This window comes from Perca flavescens, chromosome 16, assembly GCF_004354835.1.
Source record: "Perca flavescens isolate YP-PL-M2 chromosome 16, PFLA_1.0, whole genome shotgun sequence".
Taxonomy (NCBI): Eukaryota; Metazoa; Chordata; class Actinopteri; order Perciformes; family Percidae; genus Perca; species Perca flavescens.
The window spans coordinates 25,572,274-25,592,862 of NC_041346.1; the positions used below are offsets into that span (position 1 = coordinate 25,572,274).

A 20,589-nucleotide genomic window follows, 5' to 3' on the forward strand; every position below is an offset into this window, starting at 1 on the left:
CTTCATAACCTAATTTGCATAAATACAACCCACCTTGGCACAAGATAGTTCATTTGGATTCTCAAAATGGCCTAACAGGCGCGAGCACAAAAAAGGCTCCTGCGCCCACAAAAAAGGCTCCTGCGCCCACTAAAAATGGCATTTGGATTGCATATGTACTTATGTATCTATTTACTTCTTTTGTACATTGACTATGCTATTAATGTATCAATTTGATGATTGTAGTCAAGAATATGAGGATTTGGTTGATTTCATATTCACAAAATAACAAAATGGAAAGTAGCTTTTAGACTGCAAGTGTAATCCTACTATTCTAATTTGTTTGGTGATTCAAAAGACCCTGAAAATCTGTCCAAAATCACATTAGGTGTACCGTTTGCCTGGTAATACAATGAGATGGCATTATAATATAAATGAAGTGTCATTCTCCTCCAAACATAAGAACTACGCACAAATGAAAAAGGGAGACCAGACATATTCACACTCATTTTTCAGCTTGTCCTAGGTGAACAAAAATATACAGCTCACACACACACTTTGAGAAGACCACAAGATACATCATGTGGTTCTGATTGCACTCATACACTATAAATGTACTCGCATATTAATGTCCTGGTATGTAATATAAACTGCAGAACATGTGAGTAAGCCATACAATTTGAATCTAATGTATATGAATTATGCATACATTTCCTTGTATAGTGATATAACAACATACATTTTTAAAAGGATTTAGGGTTCAAATGATTATTTAACATTTGTTTACTTGACCCTTTTGGAGATTATTGCTGTAGTGCACTAAATGTCAAATAAAATATAGTATAAATCTTAATCTATAAAGCACACCGTGCATGTATTGCTTTATTGCAAACATCAGTACACCCCAAGCATGAACATTCACTGAAAACTTGTGGTACAAGCAAATTTTGTGCTCTAAACAATTTTGCAATTTAACGTATCTATTATTACTTAGACCTTCTTTAGTACCATAACTTAAGCAAAAAATAAACAAGAGGTGTATCATCAGGGTAGTGAGTCAGTTTGTGGCATTATCTGCTGTTTTTGTATCATCTATCTAACATACAGCAAAACTTCAATTAATTATTCATGATTCCAAAATGAAAACGTAATTTATTAGTGTTTTAATTTTTGTTCCCCTGGCTCCCGAATGAGCATTTGTGGCCCTACATTTCCAACATCAGAGCTCAGAAGCGAGGTGTGTTTTGCCCCACAGATTGAGGCATATTTTTACAAGGCTGGCATTATGGGTCGCCACAGCAACAGCTCTCAGCAGGGCATAATAAAGTTCATTTTGATAACACAGCAGGAGCCAAGGAAAGCTTTAATCTCGGTCCCTGTTCTCCTTGATAGAGGGGCTAGAACAGCCCAACCTCCATAAAATCCAACATGCCCTCCCCTCGCCTCCCTATATATTGCAGCCTGCTACACACTGCTACAGTAGTTACTCAGTAATCATTTCATTTCACTTCTTTTTTGCAAAGACATCCTTGATCATGAGTCACTATGACAACAGCTCAACCAATTCCCAAAAAAAGAAATCGGCTGTGAACACTTCTTTGCTCATTAGGAGAAACCACGCTGTTTGCTTAACCGTGTCTTTTGTCGTCATTTCATGCTCGCTGAAAAAAAATTTGAATCATTAATCACACAAAAAAAATTCACATTACAAAAAAAGATGTGTCTTATCTATAATAACTTTTCTCTGTTTCTGTGTTTTTTGATTGATCCACAAGGTACTGTGATTTAATTCCAGTACAACATACATACTATACAAATGGCTACAGTATGTGAGTGATTGGGTGCATCACTTGCTGTAGCTGCAGCAACACCCTTACCTCTGCCTGCACCTCCTGAAGTTGGAAATGTATATGTAAAGAAAAATGTAAATAGTCACATGATTTAATTGTTAATAAATCGATCATTTCATTCAATGGTAATTTATTTGGACTGCCACATCATTTTTTTTAAACCACCATGACATCAGATTTAAGCATATTATTATGCCACAGCTGTTGTTGTTATGCACTTTTCACTTTTAATTGAGACATTGATACGGTAAGGTGTTTGCCCTTCCTGTATTCATGGTGATAATAGTGTAGTAATAGTCATAGGTGGATAAAACTAATTGGTCATTACACATTTTAGGTTTAATTGTTGAGGCAGTCTAGTTTAAAGTGTCACTCTCTGCAAATGTCTAATTGTTGACAGTAATTAGCATTTTCTGTTTGTGTGCTTTTCAGCAAACCCCCTGCTAATTAATTCATCCATGCAACCTGATCTGACAGTGTCGCGTACCTACACCAGCCCCATGTGTTTTCAGGACTCTATTGACAAGGAGCTGATGGCTGAGCGCTCACTCCTTGACCCATTGCCCGATCTCCAAGTCAAAGGTCAGAAAATGAAAGTGTTTTGAAAGCATAATGTCTGTGGTGGTCAACTACTTTTGGCAAGGCAAGAGTTACAGAGCAGTGTGCAGTTCTTCCGTTGCAGTCAGAGGGGTAATCCGTCTTGCTTTGAACCTGCTTTGAGGCAATCTCTAAGAAAGCTGTCAAAAAGAAAAATTGTCATCACCTTGAAAGGCATCACGAATTGACCATTCGCTAAGCCACGTCCTCCTTAGTTGCTGTTGCTACGTTTGTCAAGCGTTCTGCTCTTGCACAGACTTGCAGTTTACAGTGATATACTACTGTTAATTTATGATAATGTTTGAAAGAATGGGTCCTTGAGTTCCAATATGTTATTTCCATGGCCTAGAAAAGTTCAATCAATATTTGTGAACATGAGCTACTTTCTTTCTCTCTCAAAGCCAGAAACCAGAGAACTTGTCATCAATTATAAAGTCTGGAGCTGCTCCTTAGACAATACCCATATTCTATATATACAGTATATATATATATATATATATATATATATATATATATATATATATATATATCCAGCTGCTTTCAGGACTAATTCGATTAACGTTGGCCAGACTCTGCATGCTCCTTGGCGTTGGAAGTAACGCTCTGTTATCAGGGTTAGAAGGGGGGCACGGGGTGGCACCGCCCCCCCCTAAATTTGATTGCCCCATCCATTGGGCTAGAGTGCTGTCAATCTGACAATTGTGATTTCCATTAGATTGGAGTATTGTCACTTGGCTGCCTGTTCTGCCAATTTTCCCAGCCATTGTCACATGACCAATTAATGTTTCCATGATGACTATCCAAAATTCTGTTACCATGGAACCAGCACTGGAATTTTTTTGTTTTTTTACAGTGGCAGACTGAGCCTATGGAAAATGTATATTATTTATTGGATATAGGTAAGGTTTAAGGTTTAAAATGAGAACACGTTAAACTAATCCTGGAATCGCCAAGGGGGTAAGCTTCTCTTCAGAACGCGTAGCTCCTATGGCGCCATTTTGATGCTACAAAACGATCACCTCCCGTTAGCATTCCATTGACTGCCATTCATTTTGACGTCACTTTGACAGTGAATAACTTTACATCTGAAGCGTTAAAAGACTCTATTTGTCCATTGTTTATTTCCAAAGAAACACGACAATGTATAAAAGGCTCCATTACCTTGTACCTCACGTTATGGCTCCGTAGCAGACGTTTTTGTAAAAATAGGCTAACGATTGTGTCATAACCAAGTGACTTACTGTCGCACAGTAAAGAAATTAACGCACAGTAAAGGAGAATCTCGCAGGCAGTTTCGACTCACATTAGCTGTTTAAGTTGAATTACTAATGTTAACTAGCATTTTAGTTAGCAATAATTAGCCTGTGCCTATGTTATCTCCTTATACCTACCCTCTCCGTCTCTGCAAGATTCGGAATGATTGAGATTTCGCTTGGCACAGCTACCAGAAGACTTACAACTTTCAGACAGGTTGCTCACGTCACATCTACATCTTCGAGCTCAGTTGGAGGCTGCACAGTAATATCCTTCACTGGTCTCCGTCCAGAGCAAAGGGATCTGTTGGTCCATATTATATATGTCAATGGGAATCGCCCCTGTTACCACTTTAAGTAGTAAGCATGTTAGCCGGACATGCTAACGTTTGCAGCTTATGTAAAAGCAGATAAACACACTGGTTAATCCATTCCTCACACTTCTGCACTTGTGTTTTGGGTTTGGAAAGGCTAAATGAAAGATGTCAGCCTTACAAACTCTTCAATGCTGAGTATCACTCTTACTACAGCCCCATGCACACTGCTTCAGCTTGTGGAGAAATACAAAGCTTGACAGGCTTGCTGAGTCTAGTTTTGGTTGCTAAGCTACTGTATTATTGGACAACGGCTGTTTGGGGGACGGCCAAGGGTAGAGGGATTGGTTTTACAGACACCATACTGGATTCAACTTTTAGAGTAATCTTCAAAAGAGCTATTTTCTCACTGTTATATGCTGCTGGAGTTTAAAAAAAAACTGAGATTACAGTCATGCCATATTCCTGTCTTTTATGTTGGTCTAATGTTTATGATCTGAGTTTGTTTAACTTCAACAAGGTCACTGTTATTTCATTGTATCTCTAGGTGTGGCAGAAAGGGCGGAGTACCATGTCATGTCCCACCCTCAGACATTTCCAAGGGGCCTGGCTCCAGACTATAGAGGGGTTGCAGTTGGGACGACGCTGGGCAGAAGAGGCAAAAACCTTTTCACTCCACAAGTCTCTTTGACTCCCTGCAAGCCTCTCCACAAAGCAACTGCAGTGTTTGGTCATGCTGGAGGCAGGCTGGTGGTGCCTAACACAGGTGAGCCTATTGTGAAGAGAAAAAAAACTGAAATCGCAGAGAAGCTGAAATCTATAACTTACTTCACTTTGAAGCTACAGCAAAGCTGATGCAGGGATTCTTGTATTGCATTTTAGAAGTTGTTTGACCTTGTCAGTGTTGGTCTGCAGCGAATATGTGGAAATGTCTCCGATTGACCAAGTAACATGAACAGGAATATATTATTAAGGGAATTTATAAAGTTAGACAGCATTGACATTTCTAACTGACCGGCACATCCTTACAAACCCCATCAACATTTCTCAGTGTATGGAAAGTACCATAGTAAATCTATAATCTTGTTTGTTTTGCTAGAATTTCTTTTTAGCTTTTGAACACACTGTACACTATGAAGAAAATATTAGAGTGCATATTATAGTAAGTATGTAAAGTTTAAAGCTTAAACTGACCAAAGTGCTGTACAAAGAAGCGCTAAGGTGCTGTATAAAAGAACATTGAAATATAAAAATAAAAAGTTGAAAGAAAACACCAAAGAACATCCCAACAACAAGCAGCAACTTAAAAATACAGAATCATAGACATGATAACAGAATGAGAGATTAGTGTGTTAAAAAGTAAATCTATCTATCTATCTTTAGCCTAGATTTAAAATTAAAAAAAATGGATATATCTTACATCTTTACCATTATGTAAACCTGTGATGCTCAGTCAACCACATTATTCAGGCAGCTCTTTCTCGTGGCCTACATTTATCATCCTGTCCCTTGAGGGCCTTTATCAACTGCAGTGTAGATTAGCAGTAATTGTTTATCATACAGTAGAACATTGTGTATGTGTGTGTATCTAGAAAACAGTGTTCGTGTTTGTGACAAAGAGACCGCTGGCAGCATTGATTCAAGCCTTTCGGGACTTGCTTCCATCCGCTTTTCCTGGTGCCATCACCTCTCTGGCTGTCACCTTTAGTAAAGAGACCTGACAGCCAGGCAGGTGTGTGTGTCATGTTGTGTGTGTGTGTGCATGTCTAGCTGTGTGTTGATCAGTTTTTGCATGCATGCTTCTCTGCAGGTATCAGTCTGTTGGTGCCTCATGGGGGGATCGCCGAAGACACTACCTGGGAAATGTACATGATCATCAACCAGGAGGACAGCAGGTGAGGGACCCTCACTGAGGCGCTGCAGTCTGCTTCTTCGGCTGCTCGCTTTTAATCTTTCAACTCGTCGCACCGCATCTCTCTTCCTGCCACGTCGTCTCCTCCTTTCTTTGCTGTATATGCACCGCAAACAGATACACAAAGATCTTCTCATATGGAGAATACGCAGTCCCATGTACAGTACACATACACATGTACAGATGCAGACATATCCCTAACCAGCATGGGGTCTTTGCTCATCTTGCAGTCACTACAGGGGAGGACATGATGTGTCACAAATACATTGGCAGCTGCAGTCGGATTACATTACTGCCTTAAGCAACTGTCTCAGCAGAGAAAGATACACTCCATGACTCTGGTAGCCTGTTTTGTGTTTGTAGACATAACAGTGACAATATCTCTTTTGTATTGTAAATGGTTAGAGTGGGGAATTTTGTGAACCTGGTAAAGTCATGGTGATAGGTGATATTGATTGGGTTTTTGGCTCGGTGCAATGCGATATGCTACAAGGTATAGATGCGTGTTGCCTGCCAGCAGGAGTCTATTTCTGTACCTTTTCCGTCAAGATTTTCACAAAGCTATTACTTGGGAAGAAAATGGCATGACAGATAAGAACCGTTTGAAAAGGCGGTGTAATACCTTTGACTTCTTTGCAACAGAGCCTCAAAAGGTATCTGACAACCAGAAGTCAGTTTTTGGACATGTTCTTGATTTATAGCAGACAGTATCAATGTGTCAGCATATCTGTCTCAAACCCTGCTAGCGAGATATCACCCTAACAACACGGCTAACCGCCTGCGCTTCTCAATGAAATTGAATTCCTACATCCAAGAGAGAATCAAAAGTGACATTTAGCTCCATCTGAAAGTCATCTCAGCTGACCTCCACCCACCCATTGAGTGCCCAGGGTCATATGGGTAAAGATACAGATCAGAGGTCACTTACAGGTTGCGGCTCAGAGCTCAGTTAGTGGACTGGTTATGCACTCCCCTGCCTAAAGTTTTCCCAATTCAGCCAAGCTGCTGCCCTCCAGGCTCCTGCTTTGCTCTGATAAGCCTGATGCTGTTTACTTCTCTGGCTGGCGTTTAAAAAGCTGCAGGAGCCGTGCACCGCTGAGCTGTCAGTCAGCGCCTATCTTCTGACAGCCGCAGAGTCCAGGGGAGAAATTGGATCCTTTCTTCCCATTCAAACTCGGCCATCTACATAAGACGATGCTTTACTCTGCAAAGAAAAGGAATCGATCAGCTCTGCCTCGGTTTCAGGTGTTCGCAGGAGCTTTCGTCCGTCCTCTGGGCTTTACGAGGTTGTTTTGTGTGTGATCTTCTCCAGCTCAGCGGGCGACAGTGGGTAGTCCGAGGACAGAATCATACTGTGACAAGCTACGCCTGATAGGATGTGACTCACACAAGTATATGAGTCAATGAGTTGAGTAGTATCAACCTCATGTTTTGATCATACTTTGCAGGGAGACACCGATAACTTCCTTTATTTTTTGGTTAGTGGTTGTTTTTGATGTCATGTTATTTCTACTGTCCTGAGTTGATTGACTTAATTTAGTATTTGCCGCAAGTAGTGTCGCTTACTGATTGCTACCTGGCTAGCATAAAATGCTAACAGTAGCTATTGATAGTCTGTGGGTCCTGAGCAAAACACCTGCCACGACATTGTTGCGTTTACCCTAGCAATGCTAGAGTATACGTGTCATTTGCTAACAGCTAGCTATTTGGGACCAGGCTATTTCCAGTAACAACAGCGTTCGTGCCAATCAATGTTTGAGTTTGCTACAATGTAACGTCTCTGCTCTCTCTGGTCCCTTTTTCTTCACCTGTTCTTGAATGTAGTGTAGCAATCGACGGAGAATGAGCTGTACCCAGCATGCCGTTTGGCGATGTAACAGTTAATAGGGTTCCCCTCTCAATACACTACACAGTGTGTACATAACACACTACTAATGAATATGTCCCGTAGATCTCAAGAGCTTGCACTCAGCGTTGCACTTCCTTGTATCCTCAGCAATGCACCAGCCAAATGTGAAGTCGATCGGATGAACGGTTGTCGAGACACAATCAAAGGACAGACATACAGAGAGAGACTCCCTTCATTTTAGTTAGATTTGGATGAACTGACCCTTTAACTAAAAATATGAACTCTAATTATATAATTCCAACTCTGAACCTCAGTTTTATGGCAGTGATTTTGTTAAAACTCTGACTCCATACTTCTATGAGAGCCAGAAAGAGACTTTTATAAATGAGACATTGTCAAAATGTTATTTTTAATTGTGGTCAGAGCAACAACAAAAAAAGCAATAATGTCACGCTGGAAGCTTTTGTCTGAAAAGTGAAAGAGGCGTGTTGTGTGTTCTGCACATACGAGACAAGACTTAAACCCCAATCTATTATCTACACTTTAAACATCATCACAGAGTTGTTATTTCTTTGCTCTCATAACCACAATCAGAAATGCTAAATAACCATTTTTAATCTTTGCTCACAGGCAATCTGGCTAATGATCATAGTCTCAGCGGCAGGTAACCTTGGTTTCCTCTGAGCCCGGGGCTGATTAGCACAAAAGTGCAGCTGCAGGGCCACGGTGTTGTCTGAATGGGTGATTTTATTTTTAGACAGCAGATCATGACCTCTTTTAATTTTGTTGATTGGTGACAGTATAATGACAAAGTTTTACACAGCACTCTGCACTTAACTAAATAACAGCAGTCAAACAACTTAAGGAACATGTTTTGCTACGCCACACTCACAGCACACACACACATACATCCATACATCACCCCTCACCTTCACCTCCATCTTATTTATAGAACTATAGTCCTCCATCTTACAGGTAAGTGTTGCAGGGATGGAAACTACTAGAAAATCCCGCTCCAATAGAAGTCCTGTCTAATTGGACGATATTAAAAATAAGAGTACTTGTTGAAAACTACTCAAGTAAAATAGGAAATTACAAGGAGCGGTGTCCCAAATCAGTGCTGTATACTAGTAGTATACACAGTAATTGTCTGAGCTGAAACAATTACTCGATAAAGCAATTATTTGCTCGAAATAAAATTAATTTAACTACTTTGATAAACAGATCATTGTTTTAGTAATTAGGTAAAGTAAAAAAGCCAAACATGTGTTGGTCCCGGCTGTGTGTGTGAGGATCTGCTGGTTTTCTCCGTCTTACATCACTGTAAACTGAATATATTTGGGGAGACTAAACAACACATCTGTAGATGTCAAAGTTGGCTCTGGGAAATAGTGATGGACAATTGATTAACTCCCAATTAATCAGAATGATATTTGGGAAATAAATTGGAATTAGAATGGAATCGGGACACAGCTATTGACCTGGTTAGGTGGTACAGTGTTTATGTTTCAACATGAGAAGTGTAACCTATAAAAAATGGAACTATTAAAGTCTAACTCGTTATCTCTCTGTTGGTGTTTCCTATATTTGTGTCCACGCACCCTTTTGTGATGCATCTATGCCTGCATCTCAGGGTCTGTCCCCGCTGCAGTTGTATTAATGATGTTGAGAAATATCCACGCTGCTCCAGTGACAACAGCACCAATATCGTGTCCTGTATATGTGAGTTGTCCAGCCGAGCCAGCTGCATGACTGATGGTGGTCCCATTGATTGCTCTCAGTCTTCGGGGCTTCCAGCCAAGATTGGGCCCCTGGCCAAGAGCAGCTTGCCCCAGCTAATCTGTCACCAGGCTGGCCAGAGCCGGCTTCATAAGCTCCATCGACCCACCAAGCTTACAAGCTGTGTGCTAAAGCCTGTCTTCCCTAGCCCCACTGTCCATTAGTCTTGCTGCTTTAATCTTCCTCTATCTGTGTGTGCCTGTGTGTCAGCTAGTCAGGGATTGATTCATTATGAGTGTCCAAGGATTTGAGTGTACTTTATTCATAGGCAAGGGTCACACTCTATCTGTGTGCCTGTTTAGGCAGTGATTCCAAATTTGGATCGCAAATTCAAGGTGTTTTCACTGTTAATTTGTTTACCTTTTTCACTGTTTCTGAAGTTCAATAATTGCAACATCTTTCCAAAAGGAAATGAGTAATCGTGTTAAATAATTATTTCCAGATTGACCAAAATAATCGTGATTATGATTTAATTGTTTTTTCCATAATCATGCAGCCCTAATTCCATAGTACTGATGTTCATGTCTTCATTTATAAATAAATAAATAAATAATATATACTATATTGAGTTCTGTTGTTAGAACACACTACACACAGGCCTGAAATACATGCTCAGGTCCTACACATGCACCTGCTGGACAGGCGCCCCGAGCAGTTGGGAGTTCGGTGCCTTGCTCAAGAGTACCTTGGCAGTGCCCAGGAGGTGAACTGTCACCTCTCCAGCTACCAGTCCATACTTTGTTCTTTGGTCTGTACGCAGACTTCAACCAGCAACCCTACTGCCACCCTAGTCTTGCATTGCCAGACTTTCCTCCACCGTGGCGCTGCTGAGGAGGGTCTGGCTAGTCCACACAGCATTCCTGGATTGGAGAAAAACGTGCTCTGGTTTACTGGCATTTTGTTAAACCAATCTCAATCGTCTTGGGCGGTGCTAAGCACTGGATGGAGCAACAGCGCCTCTGCAAAATAGCCTCAGGAAGGAACTTGTTTTGGTGGAACGTGTACGTTCAAAAGTTGTTTTAGTCGTGGAACAGAAAACTCAGATTGGACAGATAGTCTAGCTAGCTGTCCAGATTTATCTTGCAGAGATCTGAGAATGGTTAACCATAGTCCTCATAAATCCACCAGAGTTTAAAATGCCAACACAAAGGAAGCCCAAGGCAACGGATATCCAGCCTGAATGAGTGAAATCTTGCGGAATTTCCATCGGCAATGGAGCAATCCCGGAAGTGGAACGTCGAGGATATGGACTACTGCCACCCCAATTCATACTGTTTTAAAACTGTATTAAAATGCAAAGAAAAAAAATCATAAATATTGGTGGTATCATGAGATGTGTTTGTTTCAATAAGGTCCTTTCCTGTACCTCTCTGTCTGCAGCACTGTGTCCGATGATGGGCCAGAGATCTTCTTGAGCCCTACGGTCACGTACGGCCCACCAGGCCTTGACCTGTCCTGTCCCATAGCCATGACCATAGCCCATTGTGCGGAGGTGGTGGCTGATAATTGGACCATCCGGCTAAAGAGACAAATGCAGGACAACAAGTGGGAGGTGAGCAATTTCCATTCAATTTCAATTTCAGCTGTAGTTATCAGGTCAAAATTCCCTCCTGCAACACCAGTGCAGAATGTTAACAAGTGCAAACACACAACTTTCAACAGTGCCCAGAATATCAAAACGATCTGAAATAACTGCTACCACTTACTTTGATGAAAATTTCCATCCTGCAGTGTAGCCATGCAAGCACAGAGCTGATTTCAGGGTTGCCAGCTCAGATATGTCATTCTGTATAAAAGTCAGCCTTTCAAGCTCTACCTCATGCTGTCATACATCCAAAAGAAATGTCAGACCAAGTGCAAATGACGGCCATTAGTCATTGAAACTCTCATTACTTTTCCCAGTTTAATGATAATGGTATTTCAAAGCATTACTCTTTTCATGAATCTGTGAATTCTGCATTGCAGCTGTTCATAAACTAAAACACAACAAGCACAATTTACATAGCAATGAGAGAAAATCACAATCATATTTGTACATGCTGCACGCTGCTTCTTTATATCTGTTATTTATTATATGGCAAAAAAAGGGCATGCTTTTTCAATTATTCTTGAAAATAATTATTATACAAGGACCACTGTGACTGATTTTTATTTGGATTCATTTGAATTGCAGAAAATACCATCCACCAAATAGATTCAGCTACTTTAGCATTATTCTTTCATCTTAATTAAATAACCATTTTGGAAATCTCTTGGAATCAAATGGCAAGAACTCAGTAATTTTTTTTTGCAACAGTGAGTTGAGTGAGTTCCAGCCAGAGAAAAAGCAATAAGACATACGATATAATGACCAAAACATAGAAACAATATAATTTGTCCATAGGAGCTACTCATTAAAAGGTTCAACAGAAGAAAGCTCTATAAATTGTCCCTGAACTAGAAGATGTTTTTTAAAAAACACTAAAAGTTTTATGTAGCTGTTCCACTCTGATACCTCAGTGTGAGGACAAAGACAAAAATGGCAAGTGGGCTTTTTTTTTTAATATTTAAGACTCTAAATACAGCATAGTGCTATCTCTGTGATTGCTGGTGTGAGATTTTCTTTTCTCACTTTTTTCAGTAAAATAACACCTCTGAAAAGTCCTTCAACTCTGTCCTGTAGAGCTGCTTCAAAGCCTCACAGAGACTTGTTCAGGCATCTGACTTCAATCTAAACACTCCCTATCCATGTTTTTGTTCCGTCTTGGCAGAGTGGACATATCTAAGATGCTCTTTTAATGTTTAACTAACCTCATCAAAAAGCTTTGGGGACCTCATCGAGGCAGAGTGACCCCGGCTCTGCTTGGCCTTGGAGGGCCTGTGGCTCTCTCCCCTGCCTCGTCCTTTCACTATATCTTGACATTTACACAGACGTAATTTGCCGACGGACGTGTTGCACAAAAGGGAGCTATCAAAAGACCCATCACTGATGGTGGCTATATGCCATCGGAAAGGAGAGAATAGGAGAGAGAGTCGGCTGAGAAAGAAGAGACCGACAGAGAGATGCAGACGAGTTCAGAGAAAGGGGATGTTCTCCAAGAAAATGTAACGGCTGGACCCGTCTGTCTCAGGGAAATAATGAGCCCTTCATCTCAGGAAGGATGCTTAATCAAAAGCTAATCTCTGGAATTAGCTATATAATGGGAGATGGAGGTCTCTCTCCCCCTCGGTCTGTCTCTCTTTCCTTCTCGCTTTCCTTCTCCCTCGCTCCGTCTGCCTCTCAGTGCCATTCCCATTAAAGCGTGCACTTTTGTCCCGCTAGAGTTTTGACTTGACATCATTTCTCCTCGGCTGCCTGGCAGGGATGAGCTATGATATGGAGATCCTTCTGCTGCAGCTTTAATGGGGCAAGTTTAGGAAGCTGTGGGCCACTAAATTACCCTGCATTACTTAATATGGCTCAGGCAGGCCATATGCAGAGGGGACCTGTGGGTCACAGTTATGTTTCAAAGATGATTTAAGGAGGATTGAACATAAGATGAGGAGCAATTGGCCTTTGGATACAACTGCACCCTGCTAATCCATTTTGTCAGTGTAACAGAATCCCCATCTGTTTAGGTAATGTGGCATTGTTCATTTGGCCCTCGTTCAGCTTTGTACATTTCCTGATCCGAGTCTGTGTATGAGGTAAAATTTCCAGTTTACTGACTGCAAAGTGTCTGAATAATATCCTCAAACAAGTCAGCCACCTCTTGAATTTAAAATACTGAAGTTATGCCCCTCATGGCCTATTACATAACAAACTTTATCTTTTTTTTCTTCAGGTAATAAGCTAATAGATAATAGATGGAATAATATATCTCTCTCAACACTGGCTGAATTGTGTTCAGCTTTTAGTTTGGTGGTTTAGTTAAAGCCTCTTTCTACCTCTGCAAACAAATTCTTGGCAGGAATTGAAATGTTAATATTTATGAGTATTTTATCAGTATGCTCAGCTGCAGGTGGTTGCTGATCAGCTAGTCTCGCTTTGCCAGACCTTCCTCCACAGCACTGCGGAGGAGGGTCTGGCTAGTCTACACAGCATTCCGGGATGGGAGAAAAATGTGCTCTGGTTTATTGAAAATTCTTTAAACCAATCACAATTTGGGCGGTGCTAAGCGCCAGACAGAGCCACGGTGCCGCTGCAAAATAGCCTCGGGAAGGAACTTGTTTTGGTGGAACGTGTGTATATTCAAAAGTTGTTTTAGTCGTACAACAGAAAACTCAGCTAGCTGTCTGGATTTACCCTGCAGAGATCTGAGGAGCAGTTAACCATAGTCCTCAGAAATCTACTGGAAGAATGTCAACACAAAGAAAGTGGAAGGTAATGGACACCGTGCTGAAAAGAGTGACATCCGGGCAAAATTCCCAGCGCAATCCCAGAAGTGGAACGTCATCGATAAAGACTACTGATCAGCTGACAGCATTCCCTTGAATACATGAATATGGAGCTGTCCTCCTGATAAACCCAAAAATGAACTATTAATGGCTCTGATTATGTGCTTAATGCATCAGATCTAAATATGGTCTTTCCTGATGTCTCCTCCCCCCAAAGGAAGTGATGTCTGTGGACGAGGAGAGCACGTCCTGCTACTGTCTGCTAGACGCCCAGAGGTGCCATGTGCTGTTGGAGCATCCGGGTCGCTACGCCCTGGTGGGGGAGCCGCTGAACCAGGAGGCGGCCAAGCGGCTGAGGCTGGCTGTGTTTGGAAGTCCGGATAACTGCAACTCTCTGGGCTTCACCCTCAGGGTCTACTGTGTGGACGACACGCCTCATGCGTTTCAGGTACGAGGGAGGATGGAAGATATAGAGGGAAACAATGAAGAAGCGGGGATGATTGAATGTAATGAGATAGGTATTTGCTTAGAATTGAATAGTTTTGTCTTGTCAATATTTCAAAAATATTTCATTTTCATACTTTAAACCTGTCTACGTGATATGCCATGAAACATTTAATTCAATTCAGTTTTCTTTATAGTGTCAAATCATAACAGGAGTTATCTCTGGACACTTTACAGATAGAGAAGGTCTAGACCAGGGGTTCTCCAAAACACATCACTAAAAAGTTCGGCATCTGATTTTTATTCCAGGTCAAAGGTCTGGAACAGTTGGCAATAACAAAAAAAACATTCAGTGTATTTTTTTAACTTCATGCAGTAAAAGGAAAAAATTCGATTTTTTTTTTGCGTCTTTGCTCCTTTTTCAATGTTTTTTTCACTTTTGCACAACTTTTCCATGTTTTTGTGGATTTTTTTCATGTATAGTCAACATTAGTAACAATGTATTGATCAATAGAAAATTTTAAAATAGATAGCGTTACACTTCATAAGGTAATGTATTCATAACACAAGGTATGGGCCGGGTCTGGATTGACTTGCCGTTTGGTCCGGATACAGACCTTTGTCCAAACTTTGAAAAGCCCTGGTCTAGACCATAGTCAATACATAATTTACAAAGACCCAACAATTCCCCCCAAGAGAAAGCATTTGGTGTGACAGTGGCAATGAACAACTTCCTTTAACCTCAGACAGACCCAGACTCCTGGTGGGTGGCCATCTGCCGCTGCTGGTTGGGAGACAGAGATACCGGTACAGATATACAAAAATATGATTTGTAATAATTATAGCAGTTAGTATGATGAACAGTGGCAATTATAGTAACACATTGTTGTATACGACAGGATAAAAAGCAGGAATATCTGTTTTCTGAAAGAAAGAAAGAATGAAGATTCCTACTATGTTTGCCCTGGCTCTGGACGGCTGTACATTGGCACAGTGGTGCTTTAAGCTAAATGTCAACATGCGAACAATGACTGCTATCATTGCATTAGTTTTGTAGGTATTTGGTCAATAACCAAAAGTAGTGACAAAATCTGATTATGGCGCTAGATCAAAATGGATTTAAATGGATCATCAATGTTATTACACTTCATCCTGAGCAGGACATAACTGTCTGAACCATACAATCCATCCACTAGTTGTCCTGGCATTTCTCCCTAATACCATAAATGTAAACCTCATGGTGGCACTACAGGAACAGTCAACCGTCATCAGCATACATCATCTGGACATCATGAATGCATGTACAAAATGTCATGGCAATTCTTTGAATAGTTCTTGAGATACTTCAGTCCACTGAAGTGGCTAAAAACATGAATATTTCTAATAAAATTCTAATCCAATATGATGTAAAATATATGTATATAGGAAATTAAAATTACGAGTGTTTTGGTCGTTGTGGCTGGTGTTTTTGCCTGGGAGAATTGCTGTCTGGGTTTTTTGTGCTCCACTGAAGATCTGCCTGTTCAGTAACATTGCCACTGGGAGATGCTTGATGACTAGGAGACAAAGAGGGACTTTTAATTACAAAGACAACAGATGCTCCAAGGTTGCTTCTCTGCCCTTTCTTTGCGTAATTTAATTTGCTCTCTGTTAATTAAATGTGTTTCAGCATTGCATTCCATGTGACAAATATTTGAACAAGTTAAAATGGCACATTCTCAGATGCGGCACCAGTTTGTCGCTGTGCTCCTGAGTGGTGCTTTGTGGAACGTTTGCCCTTCTCCTTGCACACAAACACCTCTTTCTGTTCAAGTGTTCTGCGGCCAAAAATACTTTTTTAGAAGAGCAATTTGTCTCCTATCTTAATTAAACCCACACACAGCTTTTCTCAAGTAGTGCTGATAGTTGTCCTGTGTAGCCACAGGCCCTACTTCACTTTTGGCTTGATTCAAGAGGTAGAATTGCATGGGAACAAAGAGAAATTGGATGTAGGCGCCAAGAGCCAGTTCAACCCACCTCTCCCATCAGTCAGACATGGTTATTTGTTCATTTGTTCTTTTTTTGTTGGCTTTTGTTTGTGCTTCATACGACAATTAATTTCCCCTGTGAGCTTGAAGCAAGAATTGATCAGGTTCACGACAGCCTGCTTGCTTTGAATTCCCCTTCTCTGTGTGATGTGTGACTGAGAGAAAAAGCACCATGCATACCGGACTCTCACCCCCGCCCCTCCCTGCATTCCCAAGATACAGAAAATGGAAACACAAACATGCATACCAACACATGTACACAGGTTGTTATCCATAAATTCAAAGATATTACAATATCACAAGGCAGGAAGGCAATAAGTATAATATTGACAAAAGACTTTTGTTCTGATTTTTTTTCTCTGTTTATGTCTCGTCTTTGTGTACAACCAATATGTTTGACTAACAATTTGGACTGCTCTCTTTATTTGATTTTTAGGCTCTAGAAGTGTCGGTTTCATCCCTTTTGTGCCTGGTTGCACGTTGTGAGCAGCAAAAAAAGCTGTTGAGCTTTTTAACTTTCAGTGGGCCAATCGTTCTGGATGCATTTGGAAGCGTTAAAACACTCTTTTATTTTTCGTTAACAGTTCATTTTTTCCTATGTCATGGTCACAGCGTTTCTCGAAATAAGATAAGATAAGATAAGACTGTATTTAACCCGAGGGAAATTGCTGTGAAGCAGTTGCAATACAAAGTGAAGGGAGAGTGCAAATATAAAAGTCTGCGATAACAATAAGGTCCAAATCCAAATGCCAAAATCAGGTTAACAGTATGGATCATAAAAATATAAACTGTAACGAACGGTAGGGATCAGTCTAGGTGGGTTTCATATAGATACTGTATATATGTACAGTATCAGATCTGAAGTATTTGGTGCAAGAGTACAAATAATAAGACATTATTCATTCTGACTCTCACATACTGTACATACATTCTCCTTTCACATACATATATTTTTACTCTCACACATACATACCTTCCGCTTTCACATACTCTTACATACATACATTCTGTCTCTTACATAAACATATTTTCATTCTCACATGTATAAACCTTCACCATTTTCTCACATACATATACTATATCTCAGCCACAGCCACACTCATCTTTTGTGGTATCCATTAAGGCTGTTTTATGCTTCTGCGTGAAATCGACGGCGTACCCCCGCAGACCCCTCCGCGTTGCCGCAAACCCCCCTCCGAGCCCTCCGCTGTAGCTCGACGTGCACCTCCAAAAAATTTTAACTTTGGGTCGAGGCAACGCAGACCACAAGGACTGTGATTGGTCAACTCGTCCTGTGTGTTAATAGTTGGTGTTTCAAGCAGCCCACTGTGGGGAGAAGCAACATGCTAGTTCACTGACATAAGCTTTGCAAATAAACTCAGACAGATTTTGGTTACAATGACAGGGTTATCCGTTTGTAAAGTGTCTATATGTCAGAAACGTTTTGAAATTAGCACTTCGCCAGCAATCCGTAGTTGTGGGCAGTTGTGCTAAAGTCTGCTTGCTAACATAACATAAATTGGCTGGCAGACACCTCGTAAATAACCTCAGACTTATTTTCTGGTTACAGCCCCCTAGCGTTATGGCGGTGAAATTCACGCACTGCAAATCAACCCCAATGCAAAACTCCGAAAGGGTCACGACGCCGTAGGACCGACGACGTAGCTACGCCGTGGAGTTGACGCTGAAGCATAAAACAGCCTATACTTTCACTGACACAGGAAGTCACTCTCAAACCGAGAAATACATGTGCAAGACTTGGTCCTAACCTTTTAGGAGCTTGGTCCTAACCTGGACCTACACAATGATGCTATTCAAACTCATCCTGTTTTCTTGTCAAGTGCAGTTTCTTATTTTGGGAGTAAGGAGCAATGAAAATTTTTTTAACAATATATTGGAATGTGTTAAAAATATCCAAAGAGGAGCTACAGATTTCTTTGATCATGACAGGCTGTATGGAGAACTTTGTGATCACGTTCAAACCTTATCTGGATTAATATTCATCTCGTGATTCAAGAAATAGAAAAACAATCAATACATTAAAGTCTTTACATCATTGTCAAACTCAAGGCCTGCGGGCCAAATACGGCCCCTTGCAGGTTTTGATCCGTCCCCGCATATCAATTAAGGTTCATAATACATTTTGGCCCGCCTAGTTCTTGTCGCTTTTTCAACATCTTGCCGCTTTTTCAACATCTAGCCGCTTTTTTGAAGGTTTTTGTCACTTTTGCAGACGCATTTGGCGCATTTTTTCAATGTTTTTGCCACTTTTTAAGTTGTTTTTTGGCACGTTTTCTGAAGTTTTTTTTCTCTGCTTTTTTTCAACCTTTTTTGTTGCTTTTTTCTTCGATGGCTAAGTTACCTTATTGGGCCTTATGTCAACCGAGCTGTGAAAACACTATATGGGACATGCAATAATAGAGTAAAAGATGTTTGACTTTTTCTATTAAATAAAGCATGTCAATAAACTCTACATGTCTGGCCCTTGATGTGATTCTTTGTTTCCAGTGTGGCCCTTAGTGAAATTGAGTTTGACACCCCTGCTTTACATGGATATCTTAATATTTTGGGGAGTGCTCATGAAAGAAAGCAAAGAACCAGGTCTGAGAACAGGTATGACCTGTTGCCTCCACCTGTGATGACTGGGCTTCAAGGAAGGCCTCAATACAGCATTTCACAAGATAAATCTGTCATCTAGTATCCCTTGGAATGAACTGGCAAAGCATTGCAACATGTTTAGGAGTAAGCTGTCGTACTCTCTACAGGCATAGACAGCTGCTTGGTGTTCAGCCACGACATACTGTATGCAACCTTGTCAAATGACAACCTGAACAGAGTTGTCGCTGAAATTCTTCAGTCAACCACTAATGCAGGCGAACAATATGTTCAGGAGAGTCTACAAGAAATTGATCCCATTGGGTGATCCCTCAGAAGACACCATGCAATACGCCGTCGAATATACAGTGTTCCAACTCCCAATGAATCATGGGGAGTAAATTCCCAACAGAAAAACTAAAGATAAATCAAGAAGCACAAAGTTAGTCACCCAGAATTCAGAGAGCGATCCTGGCTCTCCTGGATGAAAGTCCTGTGTTTTACCCATCTACCTTCTGTCTTTTCATACTACTCGCTATGGCGATAATTCACACGTAATGTAGGTCAATGGGGACCAAACGACGTTGACCACGCTAAAAAACGATTATGCGTCTTGATAACACGCCAAAACGTCAAACAAATTGGCATCATGCATACGCCACTTAATGAGATCAGTCTGAACTAGCAGACAAAAATAATTTAAAAACATGAGAGAGACTTTTGTCTGAAATCTCAGTCTGTGGTAAGGTTTTAGGGAAAAAAAACTGCGGATTTCTTGGGTGTTTATTACAAATTTCAACCCAACCCTGTGAAAAGTAAGCAATTGATTACATTTATCTGCAAGGGCTAGACTTCAAAAAGAATTTGGAGTAGGAATTTTGGGAGGTCCTATGAATTTGAGATTCTTCATTTGACATTCTGGGGAATGACTCCTGCTAAATTGACTAAGCATCCAAAGCAAAACAGAATTTTTATATTTTTAACAATTGTTGATGCACGATTTACAATTAAGTTTTCTCCCTTTTACTAATTTCCTTAGGCACATTGATGGAAACCACAAACTTGTGAGATGGAGGATGGTGTTCCACGGCTCTGTAGATGGTTTTAGTCAAAACTTAATTTACCTTGCTTGTCTAGACAACAGGGCCTCTATTGTTTTGTCACTTTTCATTACTGGTGTTCAGAACTTAGGATTACCATATAGGGTGAGATGTGACCATGGAATGGAAAACACTGGTGTTGCCCGTTTCATGCTTTACAGGAGAGGGTTAAACAGACATTACAATATCTGCCAGTGTTATCACTGGCAGATAAGTCCATAATCAAAGAATGGAGAGATTATGGGCAGAGTTAAATTGAGTAGTGTCATTTCATTTTGTTAATCTTTTCAACTTTATGGAACGGAATAAAATATTAGATTCACTTAATGAAATCCAGTTATTTTGTCTTCATTATATTTATTTGCCATGAATTCGAAGGGCTGTGACTGAATTTCAGAACCAGTGGAACAACCATGGTCTCTCAACACAGGGAGGAGCAAACTCCACTTCAGCTGTGGCAAAGGGGCATAGTCAATAATGCTGGAATGCATAACCTTATGAATGGTGTTTATGACATAGACAGTGACTTTGCTA

At 40.6% G+C, this 20,589-nt stretch overlaps 1 protein-coding gene across 1 annotated transcript in view; it reads left to right on the top strand.

The window, feature by feature from the left end:
* LOC114570957 (netrin receptor UNC5D-like) overlaps nt 1-20,589 on the top strand; it is a 180,186-nt gene that overhangs the window by 151,542 nt on the left and 8,055 nt on the right. The window contains 5 exon segments of the mRNA XM_028601628.1: nt 2,262-2,411; nt 4,541-4,759; nt 5,804-5,888; nt 10,914-11,085; nt 14,107-14,337. Of these exon segments, the coding sequence (XP_028457429.1) occupies nt 2,262-2,411; nt 4,541-4,759; nt 5,804-5,888; nt 10,914-11,085; nt 14,107-14,337 (857 nt within the window).